The sequence below is a fragment of the Aspergillus japonicus genome (assembly GCF_003184785.1).
Source record: "Aspergillus japonicus CBS 114.51 unplaced genomic scaffold BO86scaffold_40, whole genome shotgun sequence".
Classification (NCBI taxonomy): domain Eukaryota; kingdom Fungi; phylum Ascomycota; class Eurotiomycetes; order Eurotiales; family Aspergillaceae; genus Aspergillus; species Aspergillus japonicus.
Genome location: NW_020291677.1, coordinates 106,827 through 127,742, shown reverse-complemented (window position 1 = coordinate 127,742; position 20,916 = coordinate 106,827). Strand labels below are relative to the sequence as shown.

Genomic DNA, 20,916 nt, shown 5'->3' with positions numbered 1-20,916 from the left:
TCTTTTTTCACATGACTTGAGTAGGACGGTAAGTGTGGCGCGAACTTACAGCTCAGTATAAATTTTGTTGTTGGTCGAGTCGAGCACGGGGGTCAGCCACGGCTCCGTCCAGACATAACAGCTCATCGCCAACGTTTCCAGGAAGTTCAGCTTCGTGGCTAGCTTTTGTCGAATCCCGATCTCATTTTTGCCGGGACCCCACGGCATCGTAGCCGAGATCCTGTTCCTCTTGACTATATTGTCTTTGACGCCTGGGATGGACTCGTAGCTCCCGATCTGGTGGATTTGGTTAACTCTCTGCTTTGGTTCTTCATACATCACGGTGGACTAAAGTCCGCGTCAAATCGCCTCTTTGCCGCTCTATCGGCCACTCGCTTCGATACCAACAATGGGAGAGTTGGCGGACGGTTATAATCAAAAGGTACTTACCAAGCCTTTGTAGTCGCTATTGACCTCATGAGTCATACCGATGAAGTCCCATTCCTTATTGTTCGCCACCGCATCGAAGACCTTCTGTAGGAGATTGGTCGAGCACCCTTCGCCGAACATTACGCTGTTCATTAGGTCGCAGTTCCATTTCTCCTGGGCAATGATGGAAGTCCAGAAAGCATTGAACCAATTACGCTCCCCTGTTGTGGCGCAACGCGGTTAGAAATCTTGCAAGTACCATGAGTTGCGTCCACAAGGAGAAGCAACAGCCACCGAGGGAACCCGCGCGAAAAGATCGAGCAAAGGGAAATGAGTGGGGCGCTGCTTCGAAAAACTCACAAACATGGTCATTAGTGGGTTGCTGGGCTTTGCCCGGGCTATTCTTGCTGTTGGTACTCATAAGCTGGTCACTGATCTGTGTCACCGTCGGGACACAATTCTCGACTGTTTTTGAGTACCACCTGGGCATATTCTCCTGGTTGGGTTGAAGTTTGTTGTTAAGTGCACTCTTCAGGAATGAGGGCCCCCCTAGCCATGTCAGCGTCAGGGGAGTAGGCAAGGCGCAGCCGCCTATAGTAGGGGACGTAATTGGATTGAATTTGGGCTTTGCTGCTCGCTTTTCGGGTGAGGGGGGCTCCATCATAGCACGGTAAGCGGTAGGCTCTGCATACCGCTTTTCCAGATTATAGTCCGTCTCATCGGTCGTCAGGGGCATTTCAGCCCAGGCACACGGGCTGCAGCCTTCGAAACGGTCCTCACCAACGGTAGCAGGCGGGGTGGTAGTGAAGGCCGGACAGGCAGCGTCGCTGGTAGAGGTCACGGTCCTGGTAGTCGCTGTGGCGTCGCAGCCCACGAAGGGAAAGCAAGTGGACGAGGTGCACGACGTTGATGCCAGTGCCACCGCATTGGTAGTCACCGTGCAGTATTCTACGCAATTGGTCGCGGTGGTGGGCTCACATGAGGAGATCGAGCAGTCGCCGTTAGGGCAACCGGTATCCCCACAAGAGCCATCCTCACAGCCCAGGCCGCCGCACACCTCCAGAGGACAATCGCCTTTACATCCACTGAGCCCACAGCCAGCCGATCCGCTGGACCCAGGGCACCCATAGGTCCCACAACCGCCATTGCAGGCGAACGAGCCGCATCCTTGACCAGGGCAGCCAAAAGGCCCGCAGTCGTAGGTCCCGCACCCAGCACACGAGGGCGTGGCTGCGGGTCCGTTGTCACTGCCATGAGTATAGTGCACGGTTGGTGGGGTTACGCGTGGGTAGTCGATTGAGACGGTAGGCTGTGGCTGAACGATCACTGGATGAGAGATGCTGGGGAAGACAATGAGGGCCGGCGTGTGCGAGGTTGAAGACGACTTGCTGGAGGAAGGATTGTTGGTGTCGGAGGGATTTGAGGTCGGGTATGGGGTCACACTGGGGGGAATGGGAGCTTCCCAGGGTCCAAGAGTTATCACAGTCGCTGGGGGTGTAACGCTTTGCTCAGGAGTAAAGGTGGTAGTGTTAGGATCGTTTGCGCCAACAGTCACTGGCCACCATGGTATTGCGCTCTCCGGGAAATTGCTAATGGTAATGGTCGAGGTCACGGTAGAGGTTTGATTTTCCTCGGGATTCTTGGAGTAGAACGTCGTGGTGACAGGCGGCCAATGAATGGTTGTGGGATCGATAGGGTAAGGAGGCAAAATGAAGGTACAGGGGGGTACGCAGCTCACGGTGGGTGATGGACTTCCCCAGATGGTGGGATCGATGTAGACTATGTTGCTGCCATCATTATCGCTGGCCGTGTCCGACGATGATGATGATGATGACGACGGAGAAGAGGACGAAGAGGAAGAGCTTGAGGCAATTTTGCAGGCGCCTTCGGGACAGTAGCCGCGCTGGCAGGCGAATTCACAAAGTGGACCATAGATAGCTTCATCTTCCGGGTCAATGGCCACTCCCACGTCTGACGAGGTTGGGTTTTTGACCGTCAAAGCACCTTGGCCGGTACATGTACAGGCGTTGATAGGGCAGAAGCCGAAGGCACAGCTGAAACTGCACAGTCCCGCCAGGTTGCCACTCCCTGTCCCTGACACGCAAGCCGGAGGATCAAAGTCAGAGACAGTGGGCACGGACAGCGGTGCCGAGACGGTGGCACAGGCTGTGTCAGGACAGAACCCATAGTTACAGTCGAAACTGCAGAGACCACTATAACTGGCGTCCAGGCCCTCGAGTGGATAGCCCTGCACACCGGTGGCATTGGGTAGCGTTTTTTGGACCCCCATATCCAAGCACGTACATGCACTGACGGGACAGTAACCGTACATACAAGCAAACTCGCACAGGCCAGCAAAGTTGTTTGCCCCGGTGCCATTGATACACACCTGATTGTCTAGAAGAACCGGGGTGATGGCGTTTACGCTGGTGGACGCCTTGGCCGAGCCTGTCCACACATTGTAGTTCGCGAGGCCGTCAGTGCAACTTGTGCTAATAGTCTCACCAGCCACCTGGGCGATTGTCGTTCCATCCCTGGAAATGGTAACAACCACTTCCCCGGTATGCCCACCAAATGGAGCTTGTCCATGGTACAGGCCCGTCTGAGGACCTTTCTCGTTGGGAACGTTCCGCCAGACGGCCTCCACTGACACTCCACCGATTGTCACCGCGATGTCCGCCGTATCTTCTAAGAGCGCAGAGAAGAACACCATATCCGACAGTACTTCGGCTGGGGTGAACTCAAGCTGCAGCTCGCTGGCTGTGTTGGCAGTGGTGCCCCCAGTGCCACACGCCGAGACCGGCTGCACACGATACCACACCACTAGGGTCTCGGTGTAAACCGTGGCGATTGAGTCCTTGTAGGTGTCAGCCACGTACGGCAGGAGGTCACGCCAGGCATCATGGGGCATTCCAGTCACATAGTTGTAGGACGCTTCACCAATTTGAAACGCTGCCATGGCATTATCTCGAAGTGGGCCAATGTAGTGAGACTCGCCATAATCATTCCAACTAATAATTTCAATGAAGTCCGGCCTCAGGTACCAGGCTTCCAACCATCGGTCATGCCAGAGATGGTCACCGCGCCACAGCCAATTCTTCTTATAGCCCGGTAGATTTGTGTAGAACCACGGAGAAACCGGCATCATGTAGGGAAGAGCCTGTCCACTCTCGTTGAGATACTGCAGGTAGGATGCATCCGTATAGGTGTCCATGTCTTGTGGTCCCCAGGGCCACGCCGCCCAGCTAAAGAGGGCGTCGACGATGCCTCCCCCGCCGGCCTCTAGGGCCTCTTTGGCTCCGAGAGAGGACCAGTCTGGGACAAAGAAACAGCCTGTTTGCTCTTTGATTGTGGTCCAGTCCTCTGCATTTGCAGGTCCCTCAAAGGTTGAGACGAAAGGCTGAGAGTTGTATAGATAGTATGAAGAGTGGCTGCTGTATTGGAGGATCAGTGCAGCCACCACGGCCTTAGACCAGGGACCATTCCCCGCATAATCGAATGAGAAGAAGAGTTGAAAAGAGCCTTCTACACTAGCCGCAGCTTGAAATGCTAGCGGTAAGGCAATGTCATTGGTGGGATCCTCGTATGCCATGTTGAGTGCAAAGGCGTCGATTGATGCATCTCGGGCCAGTCTGATGTCCTCTTCCCAATCCTCTAGCGTGTAATTGGCCGTGTTTGTCACCTAGAAGCGAGTCAATCATGGCTATTCGGTGGTTGAAGTGATCATGTACCAATCAAGAAGGGGTGGGGGGTGTGAGTAGTAAAACCTACCATGAAGTGGGCAAAGACAGCATAGGCACTCACCTGGGATGCACAGAGGCACCCCAGAATCAGGTGAATAACCCTCATTGCGAATGATTTGACATATGGTTCAGGTCACTGTGTGAGAGGGAGCAATGAACTGCGACGAAGCTTTCTTCGGTCTTGTGGCGTTTCCTTTATACATGTGCTGTCGGCGCTGAACGACCACCTCCATCTTCTATGGCCTCCCTGCCGTTGTGTCCCCCTTTTCGATCGAAACTAGAAAATGTCTCTACCGAGCCCAGTCATCTTCCTCATTGCCTTATTACCCCTTAGTTGTGCCTGCTCTAGTTCTGAAAAAGTCTACTATTCGGATCATCAGTCTAGTGGGCCACATGTCCAGCTAAGATGGTCGCGGGGCCCATTTCGTCCGTTGAGCCCAGAGATACAAGCAATTGAACGAACGATATCCCTCACAGGTACTCCATATGGTCCGAAACTACCACAGCCTCTGGAGCTATATCGAGGTCGATGTCCGGGACGAGGCCAAAAGCCCACATACTAGTCACGTCGGATATGAGACAAATCCACTTCGCAAAGGGAAGTCTACATGACCAGACAGAGTGGCTCAAATTGCTGCAACTATTTAACACTAGATTAGTTCTGTCAGCAAGTGGATTGTTAGCTTACTGGCAGGCTGCTCGCCTTGCCCGCCTGCATTCACCGCACTAGCGAGGGTAAAGGGCAGGGATGACTTGAAGCCTGATCGGTTGAAAGAAACGGACTGGATCTGAGCAATTGAAGACAAAGTTGACTTTTATTGGAGCAGGAATCGTGCTGTATCTATGGTCGATAATCATACATGTGCGCACTATCGCCATATTTCAGCAAGTTGAAACTAAGAGTTTGTGATAGTGGGCGGAGGAGACATTTGCCGGTGGGCGCTGCCGGAGCCCGGACACTGACCTGCGGCTGTTCTTTTTAGGGTTAGTTGCCCCCCCGCAGTGAGGAATTTTTGCTGAACGAGCCTCAAAGAGGAAATATGAGATTCGAACGCCTATCCAATTTGAGTCGCTCAAATAACTTTCTAGCCTTCTAGGTAGGGTTTCCATGGGTCAAGGCTTCTTAGTAGTCACTAGACTCGTCGCTAAAGGGTCCCGGGCCCCATTCGACGGCAGAAAAGCAATTTGGCGTCTGACAGGGAACTGGTGCCTAAATCTGTTGCATTATCCGGAACACGTACGGAGTAGAAGCCTGGATATTCCGAAAGATACTTTCGACCAAAAGTTGAGGGTTGAACTCTAACAAAAAGAACAATAAGAAATGAAAAGGTAAGGAGAAGATCAAGAATATCTCCACAGCAGCAGCAGCAGAAGCAGCAGCAGGAGGAGGAGGAGGAGGAGGAGGAGGAATCTTGCTCGCTTAGGCAAACCATTCACTTGGAAAAGGGTGAAGCTAATTGATTATAGTCATTGATTTGTGCTCGATCCACTCACCTAATCACAAGGGTCTCCTGAATCAGCTCTGTCTCTTCCAAGAATCAAAGACATTACCCGACTCTCCGGTTTTAGTAACAGCCCTTTCCACACCAACGCTCTTCCAGGGGATCTCTGAATGGCATCTCATCAGTTACGGATGTGGCTTGATCTCCGCGTCACAATCTTAGGGTCCGAGGCACATCTCTACGCGAGATCGTGAGGTGGGCTAGTGGTTTGGTCGGACATCGGGCAATTGAGACATCTCACAAGCTTAGCCTGCGTCCATGCTTTACAGTCCTCGAAAGAACAGATTAATCTGAAGTTAGTGTTCAATAATCCGATGGATATGATTCCGATTCGGCTTCGGGGCCAAACCTCAGCAGACCATCGCTTCCGTGTTGACTGGAATTTCGCAGCTCCTTAGCCTGACCCCTGAGATCACACGAAACTTATCAGAGACAAAGCCCCTGTTGGCCATCCTTCTTTCTTCCCTATTGTGTCTCTTCAGCACTGGCGTGATGTTGTTCCCTCTCATCAGCACCGTCTGGCTACTTCTCTCGACCGGATTCCCCACGGTCTCTGCCGCGGCCTCCTCGTGCGACCAAAATGTGCAGAACGATACCATTGCCTTTTTCAGTAGCGCTCCCCTGACATTTGGCTACAACTTCCCGTCGATATATGACTGTGCCACGCGGTGCAGTCAGTGGGAGCGTTGCCAGGCATGGCTGTTCACTGAGCCCGGCGAATGCCAGCTGTATCGCCGGCCCGCACTGGCCACCGCGAGCAACCCGACCTTCTCCTACGGCGTGTGCGGAGATGCCGATCCCCTGAACTCCACGATCAACGCAGCGGCATCCCGACTGACGTCGGTCTCGATAAATCCGTCGTCCAGCTCGCCCATGGCAAGTCTCTCGGGATCCCACGCGGCGGTTTCATCACACGAGGCATCAGTAGTAAGTTCTATGTCTTTTGGGCTTGAAGCATGGTGGTCATTGCTAATCTGATCCGTTCCTAACTTCTAGACAACTGGTGCCACTATCAATGCTGAACATCTCAGAGAGCATAAGCGCTCTGCCGGCAATCACCACCGACATGGGCATGCAAGGTAGATATTTGGAGGGGGAGGTTACAGGTCCGTCATGGAGAATTGACTCGTCCGAATCACGGGGTCTAGTCACGTTGACCAAGTCAGGAAAGCACAAAAGATCAGCGACTCTAGTCAGATGGAGCTGGGATATTGGTCTTGACAATGGCATGGAAAATTCTTTCTTGTATGTGCTGTACATAAGTGTTGGCCGTGTGATTTAAAATGCTACTGTAGCGAGAAATCCTGCTCACCAAGGGGAGAATACATCACACTGCTTAAGACCTAGCAAGCAGTAGATCCCCTTGAGCAGGCCATTTAGTCTCCAAATACATGATTCAATCCTATTTGGAGACTAGTGTGTTTTTCCCTATGAGCCTTTCCAAGTATTCTAACCCTAACTCCTCCTACGTCCTGCCCTCAATCAAACCTCGGCAGGGATGAACAAGCACAATGTTCATTAGTCAGCAAGCGACCGACCGACCAACTAACCACGTAGTTTCTTTCGGTATTTCAATGTTAAACAGTATTGAATTAACCCCGTCCCGCTCCATCCCGAGCGTCTCTAGCACCAAAGGCGTGGCGTGCTCTTCAGCCTCAGTTCCACCGGGCCATTCGAACCCTTCGAAATTTGATTCAACAACAATTCTGATGACTCCAATCTTACCTCTTGAGATTTTTGAGCACATTGTGAGCTGGCTTGAATATGAGAGTGACATAAATGCTCTCGCTCGTACCCATAGGGCTTTCTACCATTTTGGGAACCCGATGCTGTACCGACACAATGTGCGCCATGGGAAAGGCTCGGCGTTAGGCTGGGGGGTCCAACATGGAATCCTGGCGACCGTGCAACGAGCTTTTGAGGCCGGCGCCTCGGCAGAAAAGTGCGGCGATGCCGAGATTGAATGGCGACCGATGGCGCTGGCGGTGGTCGAAGGCCACGAGGACATTGTGTGGTACTTGTATGAACACTGTGGGGTCAATATTCGTCGCACGTGGGGATGGATGAATCCTTGTCATGAGAGGTATGGCAAATATCCCGGCAGTCTGCTGCTGCTGGCCGCCCAGAATGGTCATGAGAGCCTCGTTCGCTTCTTCGTGAATCACCTCCCGCGGCCGTACCATGTCGATCATCCAGCGGATCCGGATGAAGGAACGCCGTTGATGGCGGCTGCCAAAGGAGGGCATCTAGCCATCGTACACCTGCTATTCGAGGCGGGAGCGAATCTCGAGGTCCAGGATCGCAGTCAAATGACCCCGCTCATGTTAGCCGCGGCGCACGGTCATCAGCGGGTTCTACAGTTCTTGATGCAACGGGGCGCTGACCCCACCGTGACCCAACCGAACGGCTGCTCTGCCCTGTGCTGGGCAGCGGGGAGGGGGCACGTCGAGAGCGTTCGCTGCCTGCTCGAGGAGGATGTGATTACACGGTTGACTTGCCACGCTTTGGGGCCGTCGGCGCGGCATCACGCGGCCATCTGTCCCCTCGGGTGGAGCGGATGGTTAAGGCACGACGAGGTAGTCGCCCTGCTTCTAAAGAAATGGGACTATGCAGCGAGGACGAGTCACCCATCCGATAAGGGTGTACTCCTGTGCGTGGCTGCGGGCCTTGGATATACGGCCCTGATTCGGGACCTGCTTGAGAACCATGAGTACGATCCCAATACTCGATTGAGTCTGATTCGAACGCGGTGGGATGAACAACCGACGGCTCTGTGCTGGGCTGCCGCCCGAGCTCGCGTCGAGGTGGTCGAGGTACTCCTCGCGCATGATGCTGAGGTTTTGCCGGCCCAGACACGGGGGTACCGGAATCCTTTCATCCAGGCCATTGTCCACGGTTCAGATACCATGGTCTCTCTCTTTCTGCGCGCCGGGGCAAATCCCAACGACCAGGATCGAAGTCACAACTTGGATCACCTTGTAGCTCCGGCGCTGAAGCATGCCATCCCATTCGAGAGCATCTTCCGCCGCCTGCTTGTCGCCGGGGCTGACCCTACCGCCGTCGACAGCATGAAGTACTCAGTCATTGCCCATGTCCTAAGATCCGGCCGGACGGTCGTCGTCCAGATGCTTATCGATGAGGATCTGGATCTCTCGCTCCACTTGACTCGCTCCAACCTGTTGCACGAAGCCGTCCGCGGCGGCCGCGCGGTCCTCGAGCTTCTCCTCAACACCGGCAAATGGGATTCCTTGCTCTCGCCCGTCCATCTGGACCCTTCCATCTGCGAGAAAGCTCTCGGGATTGCCGCGGAGACCGCGCAGGTTGAGGCTCTGCAGTGGCTGCTGGATCGAGGGTTTTTGCCAGTCCGAGGTGCCCAGTCGCCGCCGCCCAAGGTCCATCTCCTGAGCCTTGCGGCACTCACAAAGGCGGCCGACGAGGACGCCGCGGCCACTCTGGATCTCCTTCTGCAGGCCGGTCTAGACATCGATGAGACGATCGCCTACACAACCGCGCTGCAGAGTGTGGCCCGGCATTATGACCTGTATGGAGAGTCGGAACGCTTTCGCGTGCGCTCGCGCATGCTGCTCGAGCGCGGTGCCACTCTGTTGCCGCCCCAAAGCCTCCCGCAGGCCACGCGCTACAACACCCTCTCGGGATTTAACATCCGCCTCATTGGTCAGCACCCTGAGCTTGACGTCATGATCTTTCAGGAGTTGGAAGCACGCCGTGAGCCGTGGTCGGTGGTAAAACATCTATTTAGGTGGGCGGACCATCGTGCGTGCGAGCGTCAGAATTGGAAGCATGTCCGGGTCATCACGCAGCACTCGTGGCGAGTGCGGTACCCTGTTTGAATCGCTTCCTGTATTTGCTGGAGGCTCTGCCTCACATTGGTGGTAACAGTGAGAAAGGTACCCAGGATATGGATAACTGAATGAATGACTCACCGTCACGATGGAAAGAAACGCCTGGTTGCAGGTACTAGTAAGCTTCATTGGCAGACGGAGTCCCCCATTGAACTGTGGCACACAGTTGACATGGCAATGACGTCCATCATTGACATAATCCAAAACCCGAACATCCAAAGAGGTGACCAAATTGCCCAGAGGTCAATTTGCAAGATGTAATCGAGCAATGTGGTTATAATCTCAAACTAACTAGAATTCCCAGGTATATACTCTATAGACAAACGCGGCAAACACATCAAACAGGGCTAGTCAGGTCAATGAGACTGGTTGGGTCAACTGCGTCCTTGGGATCGCCCTCACACCAGAGATATAGTGACTATCAAACCGACTTGAAAGTGATATTGAACAGCAATAGCATGCGCCAATCACCAAGCCTGACCTTGTAATCAGGCCAAGTAAGTTTTAGCAATTTTTATTTAGAAAATTCTCCCAAAAAGCTTAAGAACTGTAATATAGACTGTATCCAACAGGAAAAAAATAATCAGCAGATTTCCAGTTATCTCTCTCCAGAATTAGAATATATTTGCTGAAAAGACATATAACTATACTATACTTCTTATTAAGATTACTTGTAGTTTATAAAGAACTTTTACTATAAAACCTATTAGAGGCTAAAGACCTAAGCAGCGCTTAAATACTTAATTTTAGATATTAATAATTAGTTATTTTATATAAGATTCTCCAGAATAGTAGCTGTCAACCTGAATCAGCATTTAGTCAGCATGTAACTACATAAGCCCTAATCTCTATTAGATTAGTGCCTAGGTACTCTTTGGTGGAACAGTTAGCGCATCTCTAGCACACCAAGTGTCGGGTTCTTTTCCTCATTATCACAACGGTATTGGGCATCGCACCCTCCATCCTGGAGCAATGAGTTTGATGCCCAACTAATAACTTGTTCTGTGCCTGTGAATATCGAGCGTGAGCGTCAACTATTGCGATAGATCAGCTGCCACAGGGCAAAGATCTCAACTCCAGTCTCGCAGCTACAAGCCACGTGCTGCCCATACTTTGGAACGCAATCGCATTGTGAATCGGGAATCCCGAAAGCAGTGCCTGCTTGAGTAGTAGAAATCGAGACAATCGATGAAGGCATTGCAAATCCATCAAAGCATGTCGAGAAGAAAAAGATCCGCTCTGAGAAGCTCGATGTAAATAAATGTAGGAGATAACTTAGTTGTACAGTAGATGTAGATGGAGAAGAAGCACCCACCAGACCAAGACCCATAATCCATCCGCCCTGAACTAATCCTAATTAGGAAAACTACCCAACGAGCCCAGCAAACAGCCTGTGAGCCCGCGATAGACAATCTACATCTCTCACCGCCTAGGTCACGTGCCTGTATCACGAAGAGCACCGCCAAAGTTTCACACCAAGCCTCCGCCGCAACCTCCGCATCCCCGATCGCGCAGACGCAAGACTTGGATCCCCCGCAACACCAACCTTACGCCTCAGACCTTCAACTCGCTCATCACACTAACTGCTCAAAATGGCCAAGAAAGGTGAGTACTACCTCGGTTGCTAGCCCCTTTGGGTTTCAATTGCCCGCGGCTGGCGGGACCTCTAGCCCGGTCGGACACAAGAAGAAAAAAAAAAACGTCGCACCATTTTTCCCTGTCCTTGGAGCTCTTGAGAGACATGTTTGTGAACAAAAGCTAATTTCTTTTCTTTTCTACGTGTATAGCCAAGTCCCGTACCATCACTGTCCGTCTCATTTCGATGGCCATGACGGGCTTTTACCGCACAATGGTCCGGCCCCGTACGCACCGTCCGCTCAGCATGCTCAAGTACGACCCCGTCGTGAAGAAGCAGGTCCTCTTCCTGGAGGCAACCAAGGGTGGTCGGAATAAATAGAAGGAAACCTCGGCTCTACGGAAGCTTTCGCTGCCGTCAAATGGCGTCTCGCGCATCCTTCGACGGTGGTTCGTCTTCGTCGCAACACTTCCAAGTCAGATCTCGGCCTGGACAATTCCCTGATATTATTTCCTCGCTTCCATTATAACGAATCGCGGAGAACCTCGGAGCAACTGTTACGGCCACCATCTCGATGCAGCGGGTCGCCGAACTCTCGAACTTTCGAAGATATGATCATGTATATTATACAGCGCAACAGCTAAGACTTCGACTTGTGGGATGAACTCAACATCTCCATGTATGTTAAAGCTGTCTGCTTTTCTTGTGTTGCATTCTGGCGTTTTAGAGCAGTACAATCTGGGTCCATCATCGTTCAATATATCACATATTATTTCTCCACAACTCCTCCTCAATGGAATATCGCCTGCAAGGTATCAATGTTTTCATCAGTTGAAAGGTTCAAAGCACATATGAGAGATGTATCAGTCTCATCATCATCACAAGTTTCGTTGCATAAGGATAGGATATCAACTAAGCCACATAAATCAACAAAACGAGCAAACAAAATCGACGTTCTTCACAGATCAACACTATTATCGGCGTGGAAGAGTGTGGGAGAGTACTCAACCTGCGCATATTTTGCTAGGATCTACTTCCCTCGACTGAAACGAGCATTATAGCGATCACCTTGGTGCTTCAGCAACAATCATGCGATTAACTATCAGATTCTACTCACCTCTTGTCTTTCGGCCTCCACCTCTACCACCTCGAGTCGGCTTTTTCTGGAATCCAGTCTGACTGTCATTCAGCGCAGGTCTGCTACTTCCAGAGGCAAGCTTCTCAGGGCTTGATTTGCGATCGAAATACTCAGTGACTGTCTTCGTCTGTGATGTGGTCTTGAATGTGTCGAAGGATACTCTAGTCCTCTTGTTCATGATAGAACGTGGCGTTCCAGCTTCAGTGACCTCGTGTGCCATGTCTTCTTGAGAAGCGCTTGCTACTTGACCTCTGGACTTAGCCTGAACCCGGGTGGTTGACTGCTGTTGCTGTTTAGAGTATGTTCTTCGCGACCGCATGGAATTGTCCTCATCAAGGCTGTCTGCTGAGCTCCCCTGGCTGTGAGCAGTCTCCATATCGTGTAATTTGCGTTTCCCTTTCTGCGGGGCTGGGACTTCCGTCTCAAATGTGACCGACCTGTGCTTCGCTCTGTTATCGCCAGGTTTCCTGTTTCCACTACTCAAGTTTAACTTGAGAACCGTGGGTGCTCTTTCACCTCTGCGCGGACTGCCATCATTCTTTGCGCTTGCGGCCTTCGGAGAACTTTTTGATGGGGAGTTCTGCTGCCCTTCTATCAAGTCTTGTCCCGTACGCTTGGGCGAGCTTGTACAACAGTTCGCAGCTAGCTCTGCCACGGCGGAGCTACCTGCCACTGCTCCACATTCCGGGGTAATTATCAACATGGCTGCGAGGTCATAGCTATCGTTGCTTGAGAACAGGCATTCAGTGCGAGGAGATTGCGGCTGGATGCTGGAAAACGGAACGATAGCTGACCCCAGCAAGCACATTGAGTCCACGGAAGCCTCGTCATTACTGATTCCGTCACTTCGCCTCGCTGGTGAAAGACAAGTGGTCGTCTGGCTGTCAGGTACTGTAGTAGCGACGCTTGTCAACTTAGAATTGACGTGCTGGGGCTTTTCCATATCCTCCTGGGGTAGCAAGCCACCGCTACTCGCACTAAAGGACTCCTCTTCAACAGGATTGGCCCGACATTCATGTCGACTCTCAACCGCAATGCCAGCCGTAGAAAGCAAAGTCACCTCGAACTTGCTCCAGATCTCCGTAAGCGAGTCTGTAGCCGCCGCGAGACCTGCGCGACGGAGAAGCTCCTTGAGTTTGTTTACCCAGGCTTCTGAGTCTTGTACCCGCTTGAGGAGTGTGTGGATTTCATCCTTTGTCTTCAGCTTGCTGCTCTCAAGATCCGCTCGTTCTGCTAGGACAGCTGTGAGCCTCTCCTGGATTCTGTGACACTCTTCTTGTTTTTCCATGTTGTCTTGCAAAAGAGCGTCGAGCTTATGCTGCAACTCTGTCTGAATCTTGTGTTTCTCGTCACAGGTATTGACAAGATCGTCTTCGAGGGCGAGTGCCTTCTTCGTTTCTTCAATTTGATCTTGGAGACAGATACTACGCGCTTCGGCCAGAGCTGTTTGTTCCGCCAGTCTTTTAAGCTCTTGCTCTTGCTCAGCTAATTTAGTGACCGTCTCGGATTCACGACAAGTCAACTCTTCGACTTCTTTTGTCTTTGAATCAAGCTATAAACAATCAGAACTCGTCTGGCTAGTCGACATACAGGCCACTCACAAGGATACCTCGATCGGCATATTCTTTGTCTCGTGAAATCTTGAACTCATCCTGTAAATTGTGAGCTCGCATGATCGAGAAACTGGGAAAGGACATCTTACAAAGGATGATTTAGTATCGTCAAGCTGCATTTGAAGAAGTTCCACTGATTGTGCTAAATCAGCTTTCTCTTTCAACAGATCGCGGTGTTGCTGTTCGTATCTGGCCTTGATCTGCTCGCGAGCGATGACACTGGCCCGGCCCAACTCCTCTCGGACTTGGCTCTCCTGGTTGACTGCATCTTTCAGGGCGACGACTTCTGCTTCGAGCTTTATGACGCAGGACTCTATCTCTTGAGTTCTTGATTCGGCTTTAAGCAGGGAGGATTGAATGGCTTTGTTCTCGAGATCCTTGGCTCTCAACTTCTCTGCCATGGCCTCCGACTCTGCCACCACTTTCTGCATCCTGCCCTCTATTTGAGCCTTCTCCAACTCGTGACGCGTGAGTTCAAGCGCAGCAGCTTCAGCATTCTTGAGAGTCCGTGCCTCACCCAGGTCGGCTTCGAATTGCTCCATTTGGCCGCAAAGCCTTGCTTGATTGTCCCTCAATGCATCAATAGAACAGTTCAATTGGTCAGTCAATGGTAACAGGCGCTCAAGGGCTTCTTTTAGTCCGCCGAAATGCTCCGTATGCATGGAGATTTGCTCGGCCAGCGTTGATTCGCTCGCAATCTGACTTGTGACCTTTTGGAGTTGCTCGTTCAGGTTCGTTATACAGCCGCCATCACTTGCGCGGCATTCCTTGGTCAAGTCGTGTAGTTGAATCAATTCACCTCCCATGCTGTTCGTTCATGATCAGCACTAAGGCAGCATCTCCCAAGTCTTGAGAGCTCACCGTGATATTTCACCCTTGACGCCGTCCATGCAGTCCTTTACACTCGAATTATTGCTTGCAACCTTTCCACAGAGACTGTCAAGTGTTGTAACACATTTGTTCAAGCTAGGACCGATCGTTTGCTGGATGGCATTTTGAGATAGCTGTTGCTGGCTACCCAAGGTGTGGAATACGGCCTCGAATCGCTTCAGAATCGCTAGCTGATCAGCCCTGATTTGACTAAGCTTTGGTTCTTGACTGCGGGAGCATTCTTGAATGTATTGCTCAAGAAGTCTAGTTCTTTTCTTCTCATCGGAAAGCTGGCCTCGAACGTATCTCGTCTTCTCCTCTGTTGCAGAAAGGGCCTGTTTCAATAGGTCAACCTGGCTCTCTGACCTCAATAACTGCTCTCGTCCTTTGCTGGCAGCCTCAGAAGCTTTAGCTACTTGTGCCTTAGCATCATCAATACTTTTGTCAATATCTGTCCTTTCGGCATGCGCGCTTTTCTTCGCCGCTAAGAGCCGGTTTGCATCGCTACGGAGGGTCTGGAAGTCAGAGCCAAGCTGATTGACAAAGCCTTTGATGTTCGATATCTTTGACTGCCATGCATTGACCTGAGACTTGTAAGCTCCCAATTCGAACGTCCTCTTACGGATGACCTTGTCGGATACTGCAAGTTGACTTTTCAGCGCTTTATTTTCGTCAGCTAGGCCAGAGATGCAAGCTTCCATCTGCTCTTTCAATTCGACCGCGGCAGCCTCACTTTCTTCGCGAGCTTTGATCCGTCCGATTAGCAAATGAAACAGACTCTCTTCGGACAAGGAAGAGCCATCATCTCCTGATGGTATGCGAGTTGGTCTGACATTGCGTGAGTGACGAATTTTGCTGGAGCGGCGGCGCTTAGAGACCCTATACTTCTCGCTTCCAGGGCCCACCGGGTATGTTTGAGCCATCTCACTGGCCTCTGAGATCTGCATTTGCGGAATCAGATCCTGTGCTGCATGCATGGGTTTTGGTGCACTGTGCTCATCACCCAAAGGAGGACCATGATTATCGGCCCTGCTCACTGCGGGCGCTTGAGAAATTGGATGATGGCTCGGAGGACTAAAGGTCTTCCTCATCTCGTTGTCTTTTTCTACAAGCATTGTCAGAAGCCATGTACCTTTGAGTTCAGAAAATCTGGTCCACTTACTCGATGATTCGAACACAAGGGTCCCGTGTTCGGCATCCATAGGCAACTCGTCTGCATGAGGCACCACAGCCTTTTCAGAACACGAACCATGCAAGCCATTGTCAGGAGGCGGGGAGCAAGGCCGCCTAGAGTGCTGTTTCTTGATCTGTGGGGTCCGAGTTTGTGGCTTTTGCGTGCCGGATCTTTGTTGATCACTAGTTGGAAGGGTTGACTTAGTGGTCTGCACTATAGCCCCTTCTCTCCAGTCATCTAGAGCGACTTACCCTGGTAAGCTTCTAGTTGCCTCTATCAAGGGCTCGCCTGTACCATGCTCGTGCTGGGTGGTAGTATTGTGCAGCGCAGCTGTGGACGACGATGGCTTGGTCGATGCCTGAAGAGTGAATGGCTTGCGACCCTCTGCAGGCTTTGCAAAGGAAAAAGCCGATATATCCAGGCCAGAACTTCTCGGTCGCTCCATAAGTAATGGCGATGGACGTCTCTCCGCAGGTTTGTTGGTTGGAGGGGTAGTGTCTTGGGTCGCCATGACAGCCTGGAATTGTGGGGAAAGAGGCTCGTTGTTGGCAACCGCCATCTGGAGCAAGAACAGTTCCTCTACCTCATTGAACGTGCTGTCTGTGCCGGCTGTTGCGGCGCTGTGGCTGGGTGGTGTCTCGTTAGCCATCTTCAACAACTCGCTAGTCTGCATATCGACCTAGCTCTCGGTCCGGGCCACGGAATGACGATAAAGAAGGACAGCAACTAAGGACGGTGAAGAAGGACAGTCTGAGGTTCAATCATGGCAAGTTGAAAGATTCTTGCCGTGACCACGATAGAACTAGGTAGGTACCTTCCGTAGCCTGGTACCTACTAGGTATCGCCGAGTGCCTTCCATTTTCGGCAGTCCACACCATTTGCCAGCAGTGAGAAAAGCCTTCCCTCATTGCGATGAGCGGTTTCACCACATTTTCGACATTGCATTTACTTAAGCTTCAAACTTGGGGGTACATCATACAAACCCGGGGGTGAAAGAGGTCATTCATCGCGCTAATGTGTCCGAGATGCGCGATACTCTTTTGGTCTTCTGCAGAATCGACGATTCTTCATCGTGTTGCTAAATCGAGTGTGATATCTGCACAAGGCTATTTGCAGCTCCCTACAAGCTATCCTAATATTAGACCGGGAGACAGTCATTTAATATAGAGTGCAGCATAGTACCTAGGTATTGAGTAGTACCTTTCTGCGGAGTAGACGGCGCTTAACCCACCGTTCTCCCCCAGCGACAATCGGGCCCGACCCAATCGAACCATTGGTCACCTCCAGGCGCCGACACCACGCCTTCTCCGAGCGCATTTCGTCTCTGATTTGATACAATGTTTCAAGCACCCAAGGAATGAAACGTCCATTCTACAGGCCTAATGGGTGCAGCTGACGACCCAATGTCCATCCAGCAGAGGTCAAGGCTGTCTTCAGCGAGCCTATCACAACTGAACAGTCAAGGATAGCTCCTCTTCTCGAAACACCACAACCCCTAGATGGTGAACGTGCAGAGGAGTCAAGCCCACGCATAGTCACCCGGTCTGCAGAAGCTCTTTTCTCATAATTCCGCCTACTTTCCCACTTGACTGACCTTTCTCTTCTCGCCCAGATCTCAAGTCACACAACGCTGTGCGTCGCCGATCAAGATCTTCCACCCATCTTTCCCTTCTCCGATCGTCAATAAACCCACACATAACACAGCGTTATGCTCTCGAGGCGGCTTTCTTTGCCCGCTGTCATTGCAGCGCTGATCGCGCAGGCCTGCGCGCAGAGCGTGCTCGATGCGGTAGATGGCCAACAGAAGGATGACTCCGCGTCGACCTCGGAGACGAAGAGCGTCTCCTCGAAAGGCATGATTATTCTATGCACAATCGTCGCTTTAGTTATCGTCGTGGGAAGTAGGTCTCGCCACAAATCGCCCAATGGGAAGAGTCCTGTTGGAACCATCCCACTAACCACGAAAGCGCAGTCTCGTTCACAACCATCTTCATCGTGTTCAAGAGACGGCGCTGGCAGATGCGCGAAGCGCTCTACTCGACCGAGCGCATCACCCCGGACATCGAACGGGCGTCGATCGTCAAAACGCCGACAAGCCAGTTGAACCGGGTCGGCACCCGCGCAGATACTGAAACCCGGTCGGCGTCTCAAGCGCAAGAGGCCGCGGGCCAGGTCGAGAAGCCTGACGCATCTGAAACGGCCGCGACACACCGAGGATGGGGCTCGTTCTTCTCGTTCGGGCGGACGCAGAGCCGGCAGTAATTGATTTGCGCACTTACTGTCATGAGCTACCTGGACGATCTTTTGCTCTTGGGTGTTTATCTACGGCGTTGCATGCGGGCGTTCATGGAGAATGTCGGTCTCGGAGAAAAAGGCGTCATCTTCAATCACTTTCTATTTAGCGTTGAGTTTCCAGCCATTCGCGAAGGACCAAGTTGTCCTTCAATCAAACGCGCCAGGTGCGCTATCGAGCTTGTATATCTTTGCGGGAATTGACATACCACATGCAGTAAGCGATCATGAGTCCTGCAAGAAGAGCCTTGTTCAATGGGACAGGGTAGTTACGCCTTCCTTCCCTCGTATGATTCGACCCAATGAACTCGGACCGCATACATCATTCAGTAGACGTGGACAGATCTTTTACCCTTGACAAAGCATAGGACACGTCTAACAGAATATCCGCGTTCCCAAGTCCTCTTACTCTGGTGTCGTAGCTACCACCAAGTCAAAAACTCAATCCCAGATAACCGGACTGAATAGCTTAACTGCCCAAAACAGATACACCCAGACATTCTCCATATCTAGATTGCAAAGACAACATCTCAGCTACATTCAGTGTCCGATGCGAACCCCATCGGGAATATATTTCCGACGCAGTCTTCACCCAAACTCAGACCTCTTACCGTTGGGGATACACAGCCCAGGCCATAGAAACATAATCTGGAAGACGCTGCACATGAGAAGGATATATAACAAGTCATGGCTGTCACAACTACAATACAAACTCTCCTCTCTACCGGTGGAGGGGCTCCGCAAGGGAGATCTATTCGGCTGGGGCGGTAGGTGCTGTATTGTACATAACTTCCGCACATAGAATGCGAATTCTACACATTAAGTTACACCTTAATCCAGTTACACGAACATCGACATGGAAATAATCCGAGCACGTCGGGGCTAGGGCAATAGGATCGGAGATAATCGTGTCTGGCTACCTCCCTCCAAGAATGCTACCCCTGGTAGATTATCCGAGACAGCCTTGGGGAGGAAATAGTGCCGGCCGTTGCTCCGGATGCTTTGATTCCATTGGCATAGCTAGCATAAGGGCAGTCGACATTGTACAACACAATACACCACTGGAGGGCATGCATGTATGAGGACTGCAGGATCTGGCCGACGTCGGAAGCTCATCAACCCGACCTCGAGGGCAAGTCCATCACAGTCAGAAGCGGCAGACAGTAGTTCTGGCCCAGGACAATCCGATCTCACCTCGGTCGTACGCAAGCATAAACACGATAGAACAATCGATAAATCCGGTTCCCGACGGCTGTCAGTCTCCAATTCTTCATTTGAATGCATGACGGAAGGCCGACGGACGGAAAATCCCGGGGCGGTTGGATCGGGAACGAGCTCTGCCATCATCACAAGTCACTGGGAAGGTTTCCACCTCTCTGAAGGCCGCATTCTTCGACTGTGTACACTACTCCTACATGCTCTAGGATTAGAACAGTCGGAGTCTACGTATCCTGTACCTTTGTCAACCATGCCCCATCCCTTTCGTCACCTTTGACCAGGTTACAATCATCCGAACTACGGACTTATTTATCCCCGTGTAAGCACCACCACTCTTCCCCGGGTAACCGGGCCCCCCACGGCGGTGGGAGGAGGAGGAGGAGGAGAAGGGTCAGAGGGGAAAGCGAAAGCATAACCGACTTGATCTGAGGGGAACGAAATGGGGGAACACGGTGATACGTGACATGTCAGAGTCTGGGGTCCGGTTGCTCCATTGCTCGTCCTCCGCATCGATTTGCCACACATCCTTCGAAACGGGTGCCCACACTCCATAGTGTAATCCAAGATCCCACCCCCATCAATGACATTGTACTCGTAAACAAATCGGCTTGCTCTATCCGGAAGAAAGGCTGAACCTATGTCGGAAAGTAAGGACCCCAAAATTCCGAATCTCCAGGCTGTGTCCGTCGCCTGCCAATTTTAGCCACCACAGGCGAGGCCCGCTGGGGAGGGTTCTCGCCTAAGATCCTCTGTCCGCATGACAAGCTGTTACTAAGAAAAAGCCGCTGAATGGCGGGATCAGAATCTGTCTCTCAGACGCAGATCGAGACTGCAGTCTTCTTATTCTGGTGCGGCTGAGTTCGGGACAGCCCGGCATCTGGATGAGCTTTACTCCAGCTTACTAGGCAGCTAGGCTCATTGACCGCTTGCTAGGAACTGAGCGTTCGCTCAGAATCCTGCATCCTAGGTGCAATTCTGGCGGGAACGAGGAAAAGCCCATAGCCGTTGCTACAATGTTCAGGGGTTCGACGCCGGACGGACGGTCTCAGCGAATGATTCGGTGGTAAGATAACATATACTGGCCGAGCCTGTCTAGGACTTATCTGCGACAGAGCGAAGAAAGGCACAAAGTCACCTGTTGGTACGAGGAGACCGTGAAGGAACCAACCGCACAAGTATCCGGTTGCTGGACTGTAGCAGGATGGATTAGCGCTCCATACAACCCCGGCAAACAATTAGGGCTGGGCGCAACCCACGTGCATCTGATTAAATCCGAGACAAGATGGTGCAAGTCAGATAAGGTGCAACCATTGCTACAACGAGATTGCGGAAGGCCTGAGCACCTAGCAGCATGGCCAGCAAGTAAAATTGACGAGCTGTCAGTTCAGCGTCTGTAATTACCCGCGAGTGAGGGAAATTGATGGATAAAATGCAGCCCCGGAAAAGAGTTGTGCCCACTAGACAAACGCTCCCCACCTTTTCTTTCCCCGAAGCAACCGGAGAAGAATCGGGGGTGCCT

At 51.9% G+C, this 20,916-nt stretch overlaps 5 protein-coding genes across 5 annotated transcripts; 3 read left to right on the top strand and 2 right to left on the bottom strand.

The window, feature by feature from the left end:
• Window positions 1-1,939: 1,939 nt before the first annotated feature.
• On the bottom strand, window positions 1,940-4,257 carry BO86DRAFT_435232 (glycoside hydrolase family 71 protein; the record flags this gene model as incomplete). Its single annotated transcript, XM_025675943.1, has 2 exons — window positions 1,940-4,090; window positions 4,180-4,257. Coding segments are annotated over 2 exons (2,229 nt in total), but the record flags the coding sequence as incomplete, so codon positions are not given.
• A 1,888-nt stretch (window positions 4,258-6,145) lies between these two features.
• BO86DRAFT_380905 (ankyrin) lies at window positions 6,146-9,504 on the top strand (the record flags this gene model as incomplete). The annotated part of the gene is made up of 3 exons (XM_025670743.1): window positions 6,146-6,580; window positions 6,687-6,898; window positions 7,239-9,504. The coding sequence occupies 3 exons, from the start codon at window positions 6,146-6,148 to the stop codon at window positions 9,502-9,504; spliced, it is 2,913 nt and encodes a 970-aa protein (XP_025525806.1).
• A 1,604-nt stretch (window positions 9,505-11,108) lies between these two features.
• On the top strand, window positions 11,109-11,473 carry BO86DRAFT_420452 (mitochondrial 54S ribosomal protein bL33m; the record flags this gene model as incomplete). The annotated part of the gene is made up of 2 exons (XM_025675204.1): window positions 11,109-11,121; window positions 11,304-11,473. 2 exons carry the CDS (start codon window positions 11,109-11,111, stop codon window positions 11,471-11,473), a joined length of 183 nt encoding a protein of 60 aa, XP_025525805.1.
• Window positions 11,474-12,128: 655 nt separating this feature from the next.
• On the bottom strand, window positions 12,129-15,435 carry BO86DRAFT_280657 (uncharacterized protein; the record flags this gene model as incomplete). The annotated part of the gene is made up of 6 exons (XM_025667331.1): window positions 12,129-12,160; window positions 12,237-12,818; window positions 12,912-13,782; window positions 13,840-14,642; window positions 14,862-15,098; window positions 15,222-15,435. Coding segments are annotated over 6 exons (2,739 nt in total), but the record flags the coding sequence as incomplete, so codon positions are not given.
• A 1,811-nt stretch (window positions 15,436-17,246) lies between these two features.
• On the top strand, window positions 17,247-18,149 carry BO86DRAFT_457527 (uncharacterized protein; the record flags this gene model as incomplete). Its single annotated transcript, XM_025677229.1, has 3 exons — window positions 17,247-17,429; window positions 17,500-17,788; window positions 17,860-18,149. Exons 2-3 carry the CDS (start codon window positions 17,596-17,598, stop codon window positions 18,147-18,149), a joined length of 483 nt encoding a protein of 160 aa, XP_025525803.1. The 5' UTR covers window positions 17,247-17,429; window positions 17,500-17,595.
• Between the last annotated feature and the right edge of the window lie 2,767 nt (window positions 18,150-20,916).